The 21,777-nt window shown below is 44.6% G+C and overlaps 1 protein-coding gene and 1 pseudogene across 1 annotated transcript in view; both read left to right on the top strand.

Annotated features, from left to right (window-relative positions):
• The window catches only part of LOC130090394 (vitelline membrane outer layer protein 1-like), a 126,468-nt pseudogene that overhangs the window by 101,823 nt on the left and 2,868 nt on the right, over nucleotides 1–21,777 (top strand).
• Nucleotides 1–21,777, top strand: part of LOC130090407 (vitelline membrane outer layer protein 1-like) — a 40,617-nt gene that overhangs the window by 2,068 nt on the left and 16,772 nt on the right. Inside the window, exon 2 of the mRNA XM_056257765.1 lies at nucleotides 20,623–20,830. Within this exon, the coding sequence (XP_056113740.1) occupies nucleotides 20,627–20,830 (204 nt within the window). The 5' untranslated portion in view covers nucleotides 20,623–20,626. The remainder of the gene's footprint in view (nucleotides 1–20,622; nucleotides 20,831–21,777) is intronic.

Below are 21,777 nucleotides of genomic sequence, written 5' to 3' on the forward strand. Positions count from 1 at the left end.
TGTTTAGATTGTTTTATCATACTACCCTTGATTGGAGACCCTCTGTCTCGGTCATAAACTTGGTCAAATTAACAAGGACATATATCGACACTACATTAGTCTTATTTAATTCATCATATTTCTAAGATTCTAAATATAATCAAATGCCAACATAAAGAACATATTAAATTTCTTCCACAACCTCTTAGTAGTTTAAACTCAAAAGAAACCTCTAGAGATGATTTATTGTTGGAAATATTTACAACACTGTTAGAATACATAGAGTTGGAACTGATGTACAGTTTTGTCGGGTTCCTGCTCATGCTGGTGTAGAGGGAAATGAGAAGGCAGATGAGATTGCAAAGATAGCGTTGAGATTAAACAAGAATGAAATTATGAAATTTTCCATTTGGAAAAGGTGAGGCTAAATCATTCATTAAAAAGGTAGTGAGGGATTTGTGGCAGAAGAAGTGGGACTCAGATAACAAAGGAAGACACTATTATAATATACAAAAATCAATCACGGTGAAAACATATAAAGGGAAGTGTAGAAAAGAGGAAGTGGCTCTTGCAAGATTAAAACTTGGAAAAGAAGCGAGCGAGAAGAGCGGAATATTCAGAAATGCGCTCTCCGGAATATTAAAATAATTCATCATTTGTTTATAGCTTATAGCTACACTGCCCATCATTTTAATCCAATATCAAACACAGTATGTTATGTCTATTTAAAAATAATAATTATTTCACGTTTTTAAAGGACAACTCCGGCGCAAAATGAACCTTTGGTCTAATAACACATTGGTACCTAGTCAACCGTTATCTGAGATTTGTTTTCATGATAATCGAATGTAAAGAGTTTTATCTCTAAAAACTGTTTAGCGTATAACGCTAGTATATTGGGCATAGAGTAAGGAAAAATAAAAATCGCTAGTTAATACCACTAACAAGGCTCAAAATAGACCCACACTAACACGGTAACATAATGAGGGTCCCTACATGCAAACCGAAGAAGTTCTCAATTCTTCGATTTGCATGTAGGGACCCTCATTATGTTACCGTGTTAGTGTGGGGCTATTTTGAGCCTTGTTAGTGGCGATTTTTATTTTTCATTACTCTATGCCCAATATACTAGCGTTATACGCTAAACAGTTTTTAGAGATAAAACTCTTTACATTCGATTATCATGAAAACAAATCTCAGAGAACGGTCGACTAGGTACCAATGTGTTATTAGACCAAAGGTTCATTTTGCGCCGGAGTTGTCCTTTAAGTACAAAATGATGTTAGTCCACAGCCCCCCACCAGGGGGTGCTGATGCTACGACGAGGGGGGCTGTAGCACACCTCTTCCCGCGCTACTGTGAGTAGCTGTAGCAGGCTAGTGTGGGAAATAATGCAATAACACAACATGGATAAATTTGTGACACGGACCTCAAAAGTTCCAGACCTCAAAAAGACCAGAGCCAGCAGAGAGACACAAACCAGACGGGCCTAATCAACCAAAAAGCCATCCGAAAAGAAAATATGATGAAGGGTATATCTTGCTCTTGGATTCACGACAGCGGTGGTGGGGGCTGAGGAGAGACCGATGTGTGTTCTGTGTCTTAAACCGCTAGCAGCAGACAGTATGACGTATGAGACCCAACAAATTAAGACGACACCTAGAGACCACACACCCCAGTCACCTCAATAAGCCACTTGATTTCTTTCAAAGAAAACTGGCAGAATACCGTCAACAGGAGACTCGCATGGTAAAAGCTGCATCAGTAAACAGTAAAGCACAGATGGGTTCATATCTAGTGGCATACAGAATTGCACAATGCAAAAAACCACACACAATTGCAGAGCAGCTCATTCTCCCCGCTGACATGGTGTCAATTATGCTTGACGAGACAAGCGCAGCAAAATTAAAAGCTGCCCCCCTGTCAAACGACACAGTTGCGAGACGTATGTGCAACATTTCAAGAGATCTTGAGGAACAACTCATAGAAAAATTAAAAGACGGTCGTTTTGCATTACAAGTGGACGAAGCTACTGACAGCAATAAAGACTGCTTGTTCATCTCGTACGTCCGCTTTGTGAATGGCGAGTCACTGTGCGAGGATTTGCTGTTTTGCAAATACATAAAAAATAGAGCCACAGCTGATGAGCGGTTTAAGATCATGGAGAGTTACCTCAAAGAACACGGCCTTAAATGGGAAAACGTCTCAGGTTACTACTGTAACCATAGTTCCCTGAGAAAGGGAACGAGACGATGCGTCACTTGACGCTTTGGGAACGCCCCCAGCGTGCATGCGTCTGAGCATCAATGTCAACTAGTCCAATGGAAAGAATGAGCGTCACGGGCGGGTGACGTCATGACCAGGAAGGGATAAAGGCTCACCCGGTGAAACGCGGCATTAGCTTCAAAAAGTCGAAGCAAGCCGATCACAGGGAAGCAGGAAGTATGGCAGGGTGACGCATCGTCTCGTTCCCTTTCTCAGGGAACTATGGTTACAGTAGTAACCTGAGACGTTCCCTTTCGAGGGAACTCGCGATGCGTCACTTGACGCTTTGGGAACGAGAATACCCAAACCGCCAGAATTCCAAGTACCTGAGTGTCAGTCTGTTGGAACTAAGCACTAAGCACCTGAGAACCTGGGGCAGCATCCAGGTCCAAACTGTAAAACCTGACGAATGTGAGCGGTGAGGACCAGCCTGCCGCATCACAAACGTCTTGGAGGGAAACCCCAAATAACAAGGCTTTAGAGGCCGCCATACCCCTCGTTGAGTGAGCTCTGACCACCAAGGGACACGGATGGTCAGAGTACTCGTATGCAAGTGAAATAGCCTCGACTATCCACTTGCTAACCGTCTGTTTAGAAGCAGGAAGACCCTTCTTAGGTGATCCAAAGCAAATAAATAACTGGTCGGACTTCCTCATAGACGATGTCCGATGAACATAATTATCCAGTGCTCGCACTGGACACAAGAGGTTCAGCCTTTCCTGGTCCGCAGATGTAAAAGGAGGAGGACAGAAAGCCTGCAGCACGATAGGCCTCGGAATCAAGGTCGGCACCTTAGGGACGTATCCCTGTTTTGGATATAAGAACGCCTTGACCATCCCCGGTGCAAATTCAAGGCAAGTGGGGGAAACCGAAAGGGCCTGAAGGTCTCCAACTCTCTTAAGGGACGAAATAGCTAGCAGAAAGATAGTCTTAAGGGTAAGAAATTTCTCTGAAACCGAATCTAAGGGCTCGAATGGAGCCCTAGACAGGCCTTCTAGTACTATTGCCAAATCCCAAGCTGGCACCCTAGTGCGAGTTGCAGGCCTCAGCCTCAATGTGCCACGAAGGAAACGTGTAATCAGGGGGTCTCGACCCAACGATGTACCCCCAACCAGGGCGTGGTAAGCCGCAATGGCCGCCACGTAAACCTTAAGTGTGGAAGGACATAAACCTGACGTAAAGCGCTCCTGCAAGAACTCGAGTACTGTGTTCACAGAACAGTTAACCGGATCCCACTGATGTCGGTGACACCATACAGAAAAAACTTTCCATTTCAGCGCATATAGTTTCCTAGTAGCTGGAGCTCTGGAGCTTAGGATGGTCTCAGCAGCCTCAGCTGAGAGACCACTCTCTATGAGTTGGGCCCCCTCAGAGGCCAAACCCACAGGTTCCAAATCTCTGGTCGAGGGTGAAATATTGTGCCCCCGGCCTGAGACAGAAGGTCTCTCCTGATCGGGATCTCCAAGGGAGGACCGTCTAAGAGATGGATCAGGTCCGCAAACCAGATCCGACTCGGCCAGCGTGGTGCTACAAGCAGTAGGCTTATTCCGTACTGGCGGACTCGTTCCAGAACTCCTGGGAGCAGAGCAACAGGGGGAAATGCGTACAGACGTAGCCTCGGCCACGTCTGCACCATAGCATCCAGCCCCAGGGGGGCTGGGTGAGTAAGGGAGAACCAAAGTGGACAGTGCGTCGTGTGCTGAGACGCAAACAGATCCACCTCTGCTTGGCCGTAAAACTCCCAAATTTTTTCCACCGCCTCGGGGTGGAGTCTCCAGTCCCCTGGCCTCAGCTCCTGCCTCGACAGGATGTCTGCCCCCACATTCTGGTCCCCAGGAATATACACTGCCCTCAGGGAGAGTACCTTCCCCAGAGACCACAGGAGGATCTGGTGCGCCAGTTTGCAGAGCGGACGCGACCGCAGACCCCCCTGACGGTTCAGATAAGAGACCACTGATGTGTTGTCTGTTCGTACAAGCACATGATGGCCCCTCAGGTCTGGGAGAAACTGTCTCAACGCATTGAAGACAGCCATCATCTCCAGGCAATTGATGTGCCACGAAAGATGATGACTTTTCCACAGACCCTGAACCGAGCGGCCTTCCATTACCGCTCCCCAGCCGGTGAGGGAAGCATCTGTCGAGATCGTAACTCGATGGCAGAGAGCTCCCAACACCGGACCCTGGGTTAAGAACCAGTGTTTTTTCCATATAACCAAGGCACGAAGGCATCGCCGCGTGATCTTGATCATACGAAGTGGGTTTCCCCTCGGGGAGAACCCCCTGGTCCTGAGCCACCACTGCAAAGGTCTCATGTACAGCAGGCCAAAAGGAATCACGTTGGACGCTGCCGCCAAGAGACCCAACAGTCTCTCGAACTGTTTCACAGTGCGTGACTGGCCTAGCTTTAGCTCTTTGGTGGCTGTCAGGATAGCAGCTACACGAACGGGCGATAGAGTGGCCCGCATCGTCACTGAATCCCATACCACACCAAGGAAAGTGGTTCTCTGTACTGGAGAAAGAACACTCTTCTTGGCGTTGAGCCTCAACCCCAACATCTGCATATGGGCGAGAACGACACCTCGGTGCCGAACCGCCAACTGCTCTGATTCCGCCAGAATCAGCCAGTCGTCGATGTAGTTCAGAATACGTATGCCCTGAAGCCTGAGAGGGGCTAGAGCTGCATCCACGCATTTCGTGAACGTGCGGGGTGATAAAGCTAGACCGAAAGGAAGAACCCGATATTGGTATTCTTTGCCCCCGAAAGAAAACCTTAGGAACTTCCTGTGCTGAGGGAGGATGGAGACATGGAAGTAGGCGTCCTTCAGATCTATCGTGACAAACCAGTCCTCGGATCTGATTTGAGTCACGATCTGTTTGAGTGTCAGCATCTTGAACTTGAGTTTCTGTACTGAACGATTCAACAGACGAAGATCTAAAATGGGACGCAACCCCCCATCCTTTTTTGGAACAATGAAATAACGGCTGTAAAAACCCGACTCTCTGTCGGGTGAGTACACCTGTTCTATAGCTTCCTTTGCTAACAGGGCCTTTACCTCTTGCTCCATTACCAGAGCCTGCTCGGGATGCACCACTGTGGGCAGCACCCCGTTGTAACGAGGAGGACGAGAACCAAACTGGATTCTGTATCCTTTCTCTACAATCTGCAGGACCCAATGAGAAATATTCGGCAGAAGCTTCCACGCTGCCAGAAAATTTACTAAGGGAACCAGCCTCTCGAGGCTGGTCTCTGGTGTTATCGAGACAGCCAATTCCGGAGCCTGAAACATAATGGCAGGAACTACCTGAACTGGCCGCTCTAAGGCCCCCCTCAGAGGGCGCGAAACCGATGCTGTGCCGCAGCATAGCATCAGCGACTCGCTGGAGACCGCTGCGCCCTGAAGCACCAAGGGTGGCAGGGTTGGCAGAACGGTCTCGTGAGGACCCCGAAATGGAACGGGCACCGTATAATGAGGTGTACACCGCTCCACTTCGGTCGGGGCTGTCCTCACAGGCCTGATGCATGAACATCAGGACCTTTTTTTTTTTTTTTGAACCGAAGTCTTCTTCGCCTGAAGAACGGTCCTCAGATCCGGCTTCGACTTAGAAGACTTCGGTTGAGAGGGTTGCGTCCGTCTCCAGTCTCTACGTGGAGGTGCACGAGACGCAACACTCTCTTTCTGATGCACACGATATGATGAGCTCGACGGCTGGGGCTGCTCACGCCCAGCAGTCCCAGGGGGCTGGACCCGGCGAGGGAGAAACTTTTTAAAAACGTCCGCTTGCTTCTTTGACTCCTGAAATCTCTCGACGACCGCGTGGACTGCGTCGCCGAAGAGACCAGAAGGTTCAAGCGGAGCATCTAATAAAAAAGCTCGATCTTTTTCTTTAATATCAGACAGATTTAACCATAAATGTCTCTCAGTAGCTACCAAGGCTGCCATAGACCGCCCAATTGCTCTGGCGGTCTCCTTAGTAGCCCTGAGAGAAAGATCGGTAGCCCGACGAAGTTCACGAATATCGTCATGACTGACTCCCTCACTACTATCCAGATCCCCCAGCAGGTCAGCTTGATAAGCCTGGAGCACTGCCATAGTATGCAGACATGCTCCAGCTTGACCTGCTGCCGTATAAGCTTTGCCCACTAACACCGAAGTGGCTTTAAGCGGTCTAGTGGGCAAAGCCGAGGCTTTCAGAGACGATGCGGGACCAGGGGAAAGATAACTGGCTAAATTCTCTTCCGCCTGGGGCATCGCCTCATAACCATACTCTTTCAGCCCTCTTATTCTCGAATAAGTGTTAACATGAGGGCTGAAAAGACGTGATGAATATGGTTTATCCCACGATTTAGAAATTTCATTGTGCAAATCGGGAAAAAATGGAAGCCCTCGTGGTGGAGATAATGTGGTGGAAGATAAAAAGCGCTCATCTAATTTGCTTTTGGGACGAGCGCCCTTCTTCTCAGATGGCCATTCAATATTTAACTTCTCTACAGCCCGCGACATAACATCCACCAGCTCATCATATGCTGGGGAAATAAATTGTGAATCTCTTTCCCCCATGTGTGTGCTTACACTCTCCACACTCATCGCATCAACCTCCTCGGAGGAAGAGCAATAAAGTAATGGAGGGCTCTCTCCCCGGGCGGAAGAAACCGCAGAGCGTGCTTCCGACACCGGGGAGAGAGCACTGGATCTCTCGGGTAAGGAAGGAGAAAGAGCCCTCGGACCCGTCTCCAACCCCTCCGAAAGATCCTTTTGCGATCCCCAGGAATGCATTCTCCGCGCTGCCTCAGCAGACGCGGGTCCTGATCCCTGTGGATCGCGAGCCTGCCCACTCTCTTTATCAAAGAGTGACAGGCGAGAGCGGAGCATGCGAAGCGGTAACATCTCACAATGCTGGCACTCAGCCCCCTCGAAGGCTGAGACCGCATGCTCCACTCCCAAACAAACGACACAAAGCTCGTGTGTGTCCCCACCCGTTAAATAACGCGGGCAGGGAGAAGCACACTGTTTGTACACTTGTTTAGTTTCCATCCTTTTCCGCAACAGACAACAGTAAATAGACAGAGACAAAATGACACAGATCGCTTGCTGAGACACAGAAGCTAATGCCGCGTTTCACCGGGTGAGCCTTTATCCCTTCCTGGTCATGACGTCACCCGCCCGTGACGCTCATTCTTTCCATTGGACTAGTTGACATTGATGCTCAGACGCATGCACGCTGGGGGCGTTCCCAAAGCGTCAAGTGACGCATCGCGAGTTCCCTCGAAAGGGAACTGTGTGGGCTTTTGCTCGGATGGCGCATAGACCATGGCAGGGTCCAGAAACGGGCTGCAGGGACTAATAAAGGTATGGCGTTATTATCCTGGCAAATGTCGAGAGCGCATTATTGTAGCGCGAAAGTACATTAATATAATGCGCGAGCGTGAATCTCTCTGCTCGCGCGCGGAATATGATGTGCCGAGCGCGAATCTCTCTGCTCGCGCGCGGGAACTGGGCGCGCGCTCTCAGATACACTTCTCTTGTAAGAATTCTCTCTCTGGGCTGAGTGGGCTCGCTGCCTCGCTCAGAGAATATGCCTGCACTTAAAAACGTGTTCAGTGCAATCGCCAATCGCTCCTCTTCCCCAGCTAACAATTTTAGGTTATAAGAACGTTTTCATAACGTTCCCATTAAGTTATAAAAACGTTATTTCTGAATGTTCTAGGGAATTTCAAAAAGTCCAGTTTTTTAGACGTTTTATTAACGTTATTTCTTGGTTATAAGAACGTTCAATTCTCCCGTTATGTAAACGTTGTATTAATGTTATTTCCTGGTTATAATAATGTTAGAACGTTCAATTCTCCCTTTGTATAAACGTTGTATGTATTAACGTTCTTGCTTGGTTATAAGAACGTTATTCAAACGTTCAATTCTCCCATTATATAAACGTTCTCTTAATGTTTTTCTAAGATAATGAAAAACGTTTCATTCAATAAAAAAACATTTAGAAATGTTTTAATAATTATTAAAACCTGTCTTAATGTTTTTTATATAACAAGGTAGCCTATATAATAGGCCTATATGAAGAACCTAAAACAAGAACTTTCAGATTTTAAAATTAAGACAAAAATAAAAAAATAAAAAAAGACCCATGAATCATGTCTATAATATGTGTAATGTAGTCCACTGAAGTCGAGTTGAATTGAACCCAAGTAGGCCTATAGTTTATTCCAATAAACCGATTTGGGTTGAAGTGACCATATGAAATTAACATGAACATAAACTTGGAAATTGTTGTAAAAATGAGCTATATAAATTAAATTAACTTTAACTTGTGAATGTCATTGGTTGTTTTTGGTCATTATCCTTGTCCTTGTGTTCCCATTCTCTTGTCTAGCTTTGTTCCCTGTACCATTGTTGGTGATTCTATGTTTAGTCCAAGTTTATGTTCATGTTAATTTCATATTGTCACTTCAACCCAAATCGGTTTATTGGAATAAACTATACTTGGGTTCAATTCAACTCGACTTCAGTGGACTACATTACACATATTATAGACATGATTCATGGGTCTTTTTTAAAAATTTTGTCTTAATTTTAAAATCTGAAAGTTCTTGTTTTAGGTTCTTCATATAGGCTAGGCCTATTATATAGGCTACCTTGTTATATTAAAAACATTAAGAAAGGTTTTAATAATTATTAAAACATTTCTTAATGTTTTTTATTGAATGAAACGTTTTTCATTATCTTAGAAAAACATTAAGAGAACGTTTATATAAAGGGAGAATTGAACGTTCTAACATTATTATAACCAGGAAATAACATTAATACAACGTTTACATAACGGGAGAATTGAACGTTCTTATAACCAAGAAATAACGTTAATAAAACGTCTAAAAAACGGGACTTTTTGAAATTCCCTAGAACATTCAGAAATAACGTTTTTATAACTTAATGGGAACGTTATGAAAACGTTCTTATAACCTAAAATTGTTAGCTGGGGAAGAGGAGCGATTGGCGATTGCACTGAACACGTTTTTAAGTGCAGGCATATTCTCTGAGCGAGGCAGCGAGCCCACTCAGCCCAGAGAGAGAATTCTTACAAGAGAAGTGTATCTGAGAGTGCGCGCCCAGTTCCCGCGCGCGAGCAGAGAGATTCGCGCTCGGCATATCATATTCCGCGCGCGAGCAGAGAGATTCACGCTCGGCACATCATATTCCGCGCGCGAGCAGAGAGATTCACGCTCGCGCATAATATTAATGTACTTTCGCGCTACAATAATGCGCTCTCGACATCTGACAGGATAATAACGCCATAATAAAGAGGGTTGCGCCAGATGCGCACTGGACGCACGGTGTCATTCACAGGGAAGCGCTCGCGTCAAGGCAGCTCAGCCCTGAACTAAATGAGGTTTTGACAGAAGTTGTTAGCGTGGTCAATTTTATCAAAACCCGACCCCCTGAAAGCGCGACTGTTCTCCGCACTTTGGGTCTCATTCATGAAACATTCGTAAATATACGAGTAAATATGCGAGTGATTTGCGCGTAAAGAGACCTTCCCGAAAACTCATCTCCTGATTCCCAAATACTTCGTAAACGTCAGATGTGATAGTGAAATGTGTGTGTGTGTGTGTTAATGAATTCCAATCAGTCGTAAATGGGACGCGCGTGCACGCTCATTCTCAATTACCATAAATCCCGCCCATTAAATCCGACTGACAACTATATATGGGCATCATATTATGACACCAAACGAAGGATTTCAACATGTCTTCTCAAAAGCGAATGAAAAAGAAAAATTTCTCAGATGCAGAAATCAAAGTTTTATTATTAGAAGTTCATTCAAAACACCACATTTTATTTTCAAGCGTAGGCTATAGTGGCGTATCAGGTCCTAAAAAAAAGGCAGCTTGGCAGCAGATTACAGATGCAGTTACTGGAGTTTCATCTGTAAAAAGAAAAACCGTAATTACTATATATAATATTTTTTCAAAATGCTGTGTAAATATGTACCCGATTAAGGTGAATTAAAAAGTTATTAATGAGCAAAACGTTCGAATGTTAAACTCACTATTTACGCGTGGCTGGGAGCAGGTGTAGATTTCTTTCGTACCAACTAACATTTGGAAAATACGAACATTTTAATGAATCCGAAAATTTACGCCAGAACCACTTTACACAAAAATTCGTTCTGCTCGTATTTCATGAATGAGACCCAATGTGAGGAACTGGGAGCTGGTCACTCATCTGTGCTGTTTCACAGTGAAGCAAGGTGGCTCTCTCACGGCAAAGTGCTGTCGCGCGTCTTTGAGCTCAGGGCGGAGATCCGGATGTTCTTGGAGGAGGAGCGCATGTATGAGGCTGCAAGTTCAGTGATGAACCATTTCTGTTTAAACTGGCCTACCTCAGCGATGTGTTTGGCTAGCTGAATGAATTAAATCTTCAGCTTCAAGGCAAAGACAAACACCTACCTCACCTGGCAGACAAGATCACTGAATCACCCGAAAGCTTGAGGTATGGGGCAGGCGCCTCGATCAGCAAAACAGAGATGCCTTTGAGAACCTGAGTGAAGTTGCTGAAACCACTGATCCTGGAGTCACCACAGTGATCCCATGTATTAAGCAGCACATCTCATCCCTGAGAGGATTGTTTCAAAAATACTTCCCGAACAACAGTGATCAGTATCCCTGGGTTATGGATCCACTCAATGCAGCAGGTTGGTATTTTGACATTTTATTGAATATTATACTCATATCATACATGCATTTTATTTATGTTGTATGCTACTTACTAACTGGAATGGATTGTTGTCAAACAGATTTATTTGTGTTTATTATGCAATGACAAGTAAAGTAAGCCTATTTATTTATATTCTGTCTTCAGCACCTGCTGATTTTAGGTGTGCTGAGGAGGACCAGTTTATTGAGATGGCATCTGACTCCACCCTGGGGCTCAGCTTTAAAGCTCAAACTCTTAGTGAATTCTGGTTTGGAGTGGAGAGGGAGTAGCAGAGAGCTGTGTGCATTCTTCTTCCCTTTGCCACATATCTCTGTGAGATGGGCTTTTCCGCTGTTGCTTCACTGAAAACAAACTACAGATCTCAGCTGAACATTGAGCATGACTTGAGAGTGGCAGTTTCAAGCCTGCAACCCTGCTTTGAGAAACTGTGCAATGCAAAACAGGCTCACTGCAGCCACTAATGCAGAGAAAAATGGATTATTTAAATACTTTCTTGCCAAATTGATTTCTCTTCTTTTCTTTTTTTAACAGATTGCAAAGTGGCACTTTTATTTATTTTCTATTTTTTTTAACTTGATACAAATGTTGACACAGCTGCACTTTTGTTTTCTTTATTTTTGATCCTGCTGTTATTTGATGTAAATAGTTAGTTTGAATTTAGATACAACTTGTTACTATACTGATACTACTTGTTACTACTGTTCAATAAATTGGAACATTTTAAGCTTGTTGCGTATTTCATTAACATTGTGTTGGGGCGATGGGGGCAGGTCGAGCTTGAAAACTCCCCCTTTGTCCAAAGTGGGGAATGACCGAAAAAGTTTGAGAACCACTGCGTTAAGCTGATGTGATCACAATTAAAAACTCAGACTGACACACACTGCAGATCCACTAAATCTGTTTATTCTTTCAGGTGTAGGAGGATGACAACTAGAAGATCAAATGGATGGTAATTATTGATCATCATACTATGATAAACTAACATGAACCTGCCAGGATTCACATTGGGGAGACCCAGACGCAGAATGAGCAGGGGAGTAATATTTATTAACAGGAGACAGTCCAAACAGAAGGGTCAACGGGACACAACGGCCAGCTGTGGGTGACAAACAACTGAGGACGTGACCAGGAACCATGAAGCAGAGATCTCACACTTGACACACTGACCCTGAACCAGTCTTACTGCCAGGCAGAAGGAACCAGCTGGCAGGGAATGCCTATTATTGGAGTTTATTGTATTTAAAATTCTTTTATTTTTATTTTCTACTTTCTTGTATGTTATTGATTCTTCTGAAGACTCCTGAACTTCTGCTGAAACGGTTGTCAAATATCAGCAATAAAGACTTTCTAAACAGAACCTTGTAGTTTCACATTGTTTTGCACAACACTTTACATCAGATCGTTCATTACATTAGTGCACGTGGCAGATTGTCTAAAGCCACTTATATTGCATTCAAAGTAATTGTCTTATCCGTTCATGCATTCCCTGAGAATGACCAGCGTAATCTACAGGAACACTACATTAAATTAAAGTGTAATATTGTCGACCCTGTTACCCTAACCTTTTGCCTTTCTAAAGATATAGTATCCCAATATATATAATTGTGTTTATTTAGCTAAAATGGCACAATGCATATTCAGAAAATGATTTGATGCAAAACAAATTGAAACCTTGATATTTGAGAAGATTGTAAACCCTGCAGTGAATATCACAAACGGTGCCAGAATCAAGAAGCAGTTATGAATCAGAAATCAAAGATAGTTAATTTCCTACACACACAGACGCTTCATGGATCATATTTGCTTAAATGTGGGATTTCTGCTTCCCAGTATCTAAAACCTCATGAAAGATAAAAAGTGTAAATAAACTTTTAGAAAGGGCACATGCTTTTACTGGCAATGTGGCAATTCCTGATCAGTGTTTGTCTAAAGTGTGCTTACGTTACATTGCTATAGGAGAGGAAGAATTTTCTAAGCTCGTTAAATCATGTGTATGTCATCAATGTTAGATCCTATACCGACTAATGCCGAGTTCAGACTGCACGATTTTAGCCCCGATTTTGGCTCGCCGACAGGTTTTGAGAAATCGCCGACAAATGCCCGAAATCACAGGCAAATCGGTGCTCGTTCACGCGAGTGACAATCACGCAGTGTGAATGAGCAAAGACGCGGTCTGAGAGAATCGCCAACGAGTCGCCGACGCCCGTGAGATATTTGGCATGCTAAATATCTGGACCTGTCGGCGATTCACAATCCTGCTGTGTGAATGTGTTCTGACTGAAAACTACATCGGCGATGACCGACAGCCAATGAGAGAGCAAGATACAGGGAGGAGGAGGAGGAGGAGTTATAGACCAAAATATCAGTATTTTAAGAGATAGGCCTATATTTAAAATTATATCAAACAGAAACAAAGCACAAACATTTGCATGACCAGCAGCAACAGCAGGACATTTGCAAAATTATTTATTTACCCCCAACTCTCTTTGCAAAACACAGTCCTTGCTCCCCTCGTCTTCCCAACCATTTCCTGCATAAACTGTTTATTTATTTTTTTCATTTTCGCTACAAATCAGTGCACTGACAATTTGTAGGCTATCATTTTTAATAACAAATTCAGTGTCGTGCGAGAACTCCGGTCTCACGCACGCGTGATCTTCCGTTTTTTCCTATCACTTCTCGCGTTTGTTTGGTTGTGAAACGTAGTTTGCGGACCAGGCAGAAGTTGTCTGCGATTCTTTCTTTTGTAAAGTCATGCAGTGTGAAACCTCCTGTCGCCGATCCATCGTGCAGTGTGAACACAGCAGCAACTGAATGTTACCCCAGATAGTCATGCAGTGTGAAAACAACAGTGACCCGATTATTTTGAAAATCGTGCAGTCTGAACTCGGCATAAGCTACTGAAATAGATGCTTCCAGAGGTCATAGATCCTCTTCTTAATATCATTAATTCATCTTTGTCACTAGGATATGTACCGAAAAACTTTTAAGCTGGCTATTATTAAACTTCTTATTTAAAAAACGCAACTTGATCCTACAGAATTAATCAATTACAGGCCGATCTCGAATACCTTTTCTGTCAAAGATACTAGAAAAGGCAGTATCCTTACAACTGTGTTCCTTTTTAGAAAATATTGGTTTCTGCGAGGATTTCCAGTCAGGATTTAGACCGTACAATAGTACCGAGACCGCTCTCATTAGAGTCACAAATGATTTGCTCTTAGCATCCGACCATGGTTGTATCTCTCTATTAGAGTTACTTGATCTTAGTGCTGCATTTGTTACAATCGACCACAACCTTCTTTTGAATAGACTCGAAAATGATGTTGGCATTAGTGGAATTGCACTAGCATGGTTCAAATCATACTTATCTGACCGTTATTGGTTGATGAATCCACTGTCTCTCTCTCGTCTTGCGTGTTGTAGTGTGTCTGTGGGCGTGGCCTCTGATCACCACTGATTAGCAGCGCCAGCTGTTACCACTTGTTTGTCCCTTTATATGTTCAGTAACTGGTGTCTCATGTTGTCAGATCGTTTAGGCTTCCCCGGTGTGTGTTCACCATCACCGGGTTGCCTGTCGAGGTCCCTGCGCCACCTATCATCTGTGTTTGTGTTCGCCTGACCTGTAACTGTCTACTTCTGCTAATAAAGCATTTTTACTTGCATCCAGTTCTCAATTCTGTCACAGAACGATCTGACCACACTATGGATGCAACATGTTCAGCACGTCAGACGAGTGCTTCAGAGGTTGCTAGAGAATGGGCTTTTTGTCAAGGCGGAGAAATGCGTTTTTCATGCACAGTCTGTTCCTTTCCTAGGATACATCATCTCGGCTGAGGGTGTGCGTATGGACCCTGACAAGGTTAAGGCTGTGATTGGTCAAGTCCAGATTCCCGTAAGGGCCTACAGGGGTTTCTGGGGTTCGCCAATATCTAACGCGTTGTATTCGCTACTTCAGCCAATTAGCCGCACCTCTGACTGCCTTGACCTCCCACAGAACGACGTTTAGGTGGTCCGATTCGCCAGACTAAAAAGCCGCTTTGTTTCGGCTCCCATCCTGATCGCCCCTTATCCATCAAATCAGTTCATGGTGGAGGTCGATGCGTCAGAGGTGGGGGTAGGTGCAGTACTTCCCCAATGCTCTTCCACAGACGACAGGATGCATCCTTGCGCATTTTTGTCCCATCTCTTATCACCTGCCGAGCGTAACTATGACATTGGCAACAGAGAGTTGTTGGCAGTCAAGTTAGCGCTGGAAGAATGGCGTCATTGGTTAGAAGGGTCAGGGGTATCTTTTATCGTATGGACCGATCACAAGAATCTAGAGTATATCAGAACCGCCAAGAGACTCAACTCTAGGCAGGCTCGGTGGGCACTTTTTTTTTCCGGACGTTTTGACTTTTCTCTTTCGTACCAGCCGGGTTCCAAAAACAACAAACCCGACTCTTTATCTCGAATTTTTGACCAATCCGAACACCCGTCCACTCCAGAGTGCATTTTACCCGAGACCCTATTTATCTCCACACTCAGATGGGAGATTGAATCGAAGGTCATGACGGCCTTAGAAGGGGTAACGTCTCCGCCCAATTGCCCACCGAATCGTTTGTTTGTGCCAGAGGGGTATCAGTCCGACGTCATTCAGTGGGGGCATTGTTCCAGCTTGCCGTGTCATCCAGGAGTTAACTGCACCAGTTTTTTGGTAAAGCAGCGATTCTGGTGGCCATTAATGGCTCGTGGCATTCGCAGTTTGACTGGTAAGACTTCCAATCGACCCCCAGATGGGTTACTCCAACCGCTGTCTGTCCCTTCGAGACCCTGGTCCCACATTGCGCTAGATTTTATTACTGCCCTCCCGCCGCTGGTCATTTTGACCGTCGTGGACCGGTTCTCGAAGGCGGCTCATTTAATTCCCTTGCCCAAATTATCCTCCGCCAAAGAGACAGTGGTAACTGTTGTACTTACTTAACTTAATTCTCTCCGTGCCCGGAGGCACAAAAGGCTTGGACATCACTCCTCCATTGGGTTCGGTTTGCAGCTGCACGTCGTGCTGTGTTCCACGTGTTCCAGCCTGCACCGTTTCGTTCCAGTTCCACCATTCTCCGCCAAGTTGTTTTTGGGCGGCCTCTTTTCCTTCTTCCTTCAGGTGTCCACCCGAGGGCCACAGCACAGTCGTCCGTTCTGTCCTTTCTCAGCACATGGCCGATCCAGTTCCATCTCCGTCTCCTCACCTCCTCACTGATTTTCTTTGTTTCTGCCATCTCTAGAACGGACTTGTTGGAGACGTGTTGCTGCCATTGAATCTTGAAAAGCTTCCGTAAGCATTTGGTCTGGAATATGTCTAGCTTCTTCTCCTCTCCTTTGGTTAGTTTCCAGGCCTCGCATCCATAAAGCAGAACCGAAAGTACTAAGCTCTTAAAAAGTGGTAACTGTTGTAGATCACGTTTTTCGCTTACATGGCCTCCCGATGGACGTGGTTTCTGGGGGTCCCCAATTTGTGTCCAAATTTTGGCAAGAGTTTTGTAAACTACTGGGGGCGAGTGTCAGTTTGTCTTCGGGGTTTCATACAAAGCAATGGCCAAACCGAGAGTACCAACCAAGATTTGGAGAAAGTGTTGCGATGTTTGGTTTCTAAGAATCCTTCCTCCTGGAGTCAACAACTCTTGATGGTGGAGTAAGCCCATAACTCGTTACCAGCATCATCCACGGGCCTCTCTCCGTTTGAATGTAGCTAAGGTAACCAGCCACCTATTTTTCCCAGAATGGAATCCTAAGTCGCGGTCCCCTCTGCTCACGCTTCCGTCCAGAGGTGCCGCCACACTTGGAGCAGAGCCCGTGAGACTCTTCTCCAAGTGGGGGTGCGCACCAAGGCTAAGGCCGATCACCACCGGTCAAAGCCTCCCATATACGTTGTTGGTCAAAAAGTGTGGCTTTCAACCAAGAACATTCCTCTCCGATCTGTGTCTAACAAGCTTGCTCCCAAATTTATCGGCCCGTTCACTGTCACCAAGATCATTAGTCCGGTGGCAGTCCGACTCAAATTTTACCCTGCGTACAAGAGAATTCATCCCGCCTTCCATGTATCTAAAATAAAACCTGTGTTTCATGGACACATTAACCGCCGGTCCTGGTTCACAAAATTAATGGAATGCATAGCTGATATAAAAATTTGGATGACTAGTAATTTCCTACTACTTAACTCTGAAAAAACAGAGATTCTAATTATTGGACAAAAAACTTCCTTACATAATAACCTAGAATACTGTCTAACACTTGATGGCTCCTCTGTCAATTCTTCGTCGTCAGTTAGGAACCTGGGTGTGCTCTTTGATACCAATCTCTCATTTGAAAGCCAAGTTTTCTAGCATCTGTAAAACCACATTCTTCCATCTTAAAAATATATCTAAATTACGACATATGCATTCAATGAAAATGCGGAACAATTAGTTCATGCCTTCATGACCTCAAGGCTAGATTATTGTAATGCTCTACTGGGTGGTTGCCCTGCACGCTTAATAAACAAACTACAGCTGGTCCAAAACGCAGCAGCTCGAGTTCTTAGGAAGTATGGCCATATTAGCCTGGTTCTGTCAACACTGCATTGGCTCCCTATTAAAATTGTATACATTTAAAAATATTGCTGACTACTTACAAAGCACTAAATGGTTTAGCTCCCCAGTACTTGAGCGAACTCTTAACACATTATAGTCCTTCATGTCTATTGCGATCTCAAAATTCTGACCAGTCGATAATACCTAGAATATCAAAATCAACTGCAGGCGGTAGATCCTTCTACTATTTAGCCCCTAAACTTTGGAACAGTCTCCCTAACATTGTCCGGGAAGCAGACACACTCTGTCAGTCTAAATCTAGACTAAAAATGCATCTCTTTTACCTAGCATTCACATAGAACATTATACATTTCTATTATTCAAATCAGTAAAATGATTTTTAGACTGCATAGATAAGGTCACCTGAAACCGGGGACACTTCCTATAACACCCGATGTACTCGTTACATCGTAAGAAGAATGGCATCTACGCTAATTTTAGTCTTTCTGTTTATTCTGTGGATTGCTGAGGTCAGCCGGATCCGGGCCGTATCCAGATCAGATGGTGGACCTGGGCCTGGACACGACCACAATGCATCTGTTATGAACTGCTCCAAGACACAAAGGTTGAGATCCAAATGCAGCTTTAATTAAGGGGCAATCCAGACACGTAATCCAATATACTGGCAATTGGTCAAAACACAGGTAGGCCGTCCAAACAAACAAACAAACAAAACTGGCAGGGGGTCAGAGGCAAAAGAGTAATCCACGGAACAGGCAAGAAAAACCAAGAGACATGAAACCAGGGAAAATGCTCAGAAATGCAGTGCAACAACATACAAAACTTCGCAGTGAGTGAATGAGTGAACATGGTATAAGTAGGCTGAGACTAACAGGGTAATGAGACACAGATGAATGCGATCAGTGATGATGAGTCCGGGCAGTGAGTTATGGGAAATGTAGTTTGTGATGGAGTGATAAAAGTGACTCCAGCAGGTGACCGTTACAGCAGGGGCGTCACTAGGCCCTTTTTAGGGGGGCTTCAGCCCCCCTAAACTTCTGCCTAGCCCCCCTAAAAATGTGAGATTAATGTAGGCTACACAAATTCGTGTTCGCTTCAGTCTTGTTATAATCAGATTCAGCGCGTTCTTCATCTTCAATTTGCAGCGGCGCCGACAGAGAGCACGTCAGAAACAGAGGACAGGGTGTGTGTGTGTGTGTGTGTTCATGTGTGTTCATCTGAGCCTCATTGGTCTGTCACTGCTCGTCAATGTCAGAATATTTGAGATGACCAATCAAATCAAAGTAGGCAGGCTTTATGTTCACAGACGCTGCTGAGCGCGAATTTTAACAGTGCGACTCGACGCGTACGGTCAAGTGCGAGATAAGATGTAAGTAGCTAAACTTAACATTTCATATTTTACTTTTTTTAGGTCATAAATGTTAAACGAATGACAAAAAATAATCAGGCAAACTAATATAGTTTTGTCTAATTTCGCCATTTTGAACTGAAAATAGGCTGTAACGTGACTCATGTAATGTAATAATTAGTTTACAAGAAACATTAACAAAGCCGTTTTCATCATGTTAGGCACAAGATTAATAATGAATGTGTACATATTGTGGATATAATACAAATTGTAGCCTTTAGTAAATTAAAAAAGCTCAGCTTTAGGAGGGGAAGAGAAAGGGACGAAGAGACTGAGAAAAAAAGAAAGAGTGATGGAGAAGAGAAGAGAGCAGGTATTGACAAATAATCTGCCCACTGACATGGTTTTAAAGCTATTTCTTATCCTTTTTTGGTCTTCAAACGTCTTGAAATGCACATATCAGAGAAATAAAAAATTTGAACCCCCTACCAACCTCAAATTTAGGACCTCTGTGACTAAAGCCCTGTCTACGGCCCTGTATTAGGCATAAGATCAATAATAAATGTGTAGCCTACATATTGTGAATGCATTTAATAAACTTAATTACCTTTAGTAGCTTTCAGTAAATAAACGCATCTGAGAAAATGATTCATAGGCAAAATCAACCTATCAGTTGACCCTATGTTTACTTTCTTCACTGACAGACAAAAATGAAAAGCCTATATCAGTCAAAGCTCAGCTTTAGGAGGGGAAGAGACAGGGCAAGATAAAAGAGAAAAAGAGTGTGATGCTGATGAGGAGAGAAAAATAATCAGCTGCCCACTATCCAAGTTTTTTGGCCTTCAGAACATCTTAAAATGCACATATGTAGATCAGAGAAATCAAAATTTTCTCGGGGAGACCCCGAACACCCTTATTTGCCCTACCTCACATTAGGGACCACAGTTATTATAAAACCGTGCCTTTGCATCGTAATGAAAATGGTTAATAGTGATCTTTAGATCCTAAACTAAAGTGTTACATTTTTTTATTTAAAAAAAAAAATCATATTGGGGGCTTAGCCCCCCTAAAATGAAAATCCTAGTGACGCCCCTGCGTTACAGCATCCCTGAAGTGCCATCCTCATCAACACTGTGAAGGCCTCATGGACACCTCAACAAACTCGTCTCCATACTGGCGTGATGACTCAACCCCCAACCAGATGGAACTGGATAAATATTGCGAATGTTCTGATCCAATCTGACTTCTGACCTATAATGCTGATGGAGTTTGGGTTCCTCTCCACTGTTGCCTTGGCTTTTGGCTTGCTTAGTTGGGGACATTTAATATTCAACAATATTATTGATCTGCCTTACTTCAGATGGACAATGACGGAATTACAAAAATTACAAAATCAACCCAGCATTTGATAGTCATGTAACTGAGTAAAACACTTTCCAAGGACACTCTGTTAAACAAACAGATGTATTTTTGTGCTTATTTACAGGCATTGACGTGGACTCAGTGTTCCTGGCTAATTTAAATACATATAAATGTAATGTTCTGATTGGCTCAAAAAAAAAGCAGGCATGTTCTACTGACCAAGAAGGCTTAATAAACTTGAGAATGTTATGGTACTATACAGTCTTTGTGTCTGCTTGATCATTCTCACATCACAAGGGTTGAGGCGTCTGTTTCCACCTGATCACTGATAGCTGAGGCTGCAGATAGTTTTTTTTTATCAATCAGGCCAGTGCTGTAGCAATGCATCACTTCTTTTCCATGATGTTTTCACTGCTAGCCATTATTGGGCATGTGAGCGGTCGGCCTGCAGAAAGTCGTTCTGAGCGGAGCATCAACCAATATTACAGATCTGAGCTGAGGGTGTCGAATGGAGGGAACTGGGGATCATGGGGATATAAGAGCATGTGTCCAAGTGGATGGTACGCCGCAGGGTTTAGTCTGAAGGTAAGTTGCTAGTGTCACAGGCCGGAGTGGCCGACCCACCACCACCTCTAATAGGTGTGTCACCTCGAGGAGCAAACCAGTGAAAAGGCGGGACAACAAGGGTAAAGGAATAAAAATATTTGCTTTATTAAGTTAAGAACAAGAATATTAAAAGTCAATCCGCGTATCTTCTCTAGGCTTCGAGTAACGGGTAGTAGTTCCTCTTCAATGGTTACTGGACTCTGGGCAGATGGCTGCTCAGACAGCAGAGCTTCACAGTGGAACAACAAGGGCCAGGTAGGTGGCGGGTAATAACAACTCCTCTTCGGTGGATACTGGGCTCGGGGCAAATGGCCACTCAGACAGCGAAGCTTCACAGTGGAGCAACGAGGGCCAGGTAGGTGGCGGATAACGTACGACAACTCCTCTTCGGTGGGTATTGGACTCTGGGCAGATGGCCACTCAAACAGCGGAGCTTCACCGTGGAGCAGCAAGGGCCAGGTAGGTGGCGGGTAATGTACAATGACTCCTCTTCGGTGGGTATTGGACTCTGGGCAGATGGCCACTCAGGCAGCAGAGCTTCCCAACGGAACAGCGTGGACCAGGTGGGTTCTCAAGCGACAGAGCTTCACAGTGGAGCAGCAAGGGCCAGATAGGTGGTAACGTATTACAACTCCTCTTCGGTGGATACTGGACTCTGGGCAGATGGCCACTCGGACAGAGCTACACAACGGAACAGCGTGGACCAGGTGGGGTCTCGAGCGACAGAACTTCACAGTGCAGTGGAGCAGCAAGGGCCAGGTAGGTGGCGGGTAATGTATAACAACTCCTCTTCGGTAGATACTAGACTCTGGGCAGATAGCTACTCAGACCAAGCTTCACAACGGAACAGCCAGAGCTTCACAGTGCAGTGGAGGAGCAAAGGCCAGGTAGGTGGCGGGTAATGTATAACAACTCCTCTTCGGTAG

Source organism: Rhinichthys klamathensis, unplaced genomic scaffold (assembly GCF_029890125.1).
Source record: "Rhinichthys klamathensis goyatoka isolate OS25496 unplaced genomic scaffold, OSU_Roscu_1.1 h1tg000143l_1, whole genome shotgun sequence".
Classification (NCBI taxonomy): domain Eukaryota; kingdom Metazoa; phylum Chordata; class Actinopteri; order Cypriniformes; family Leuciscidae; genus Rhinichthys; species Rhinichthys klamathensis.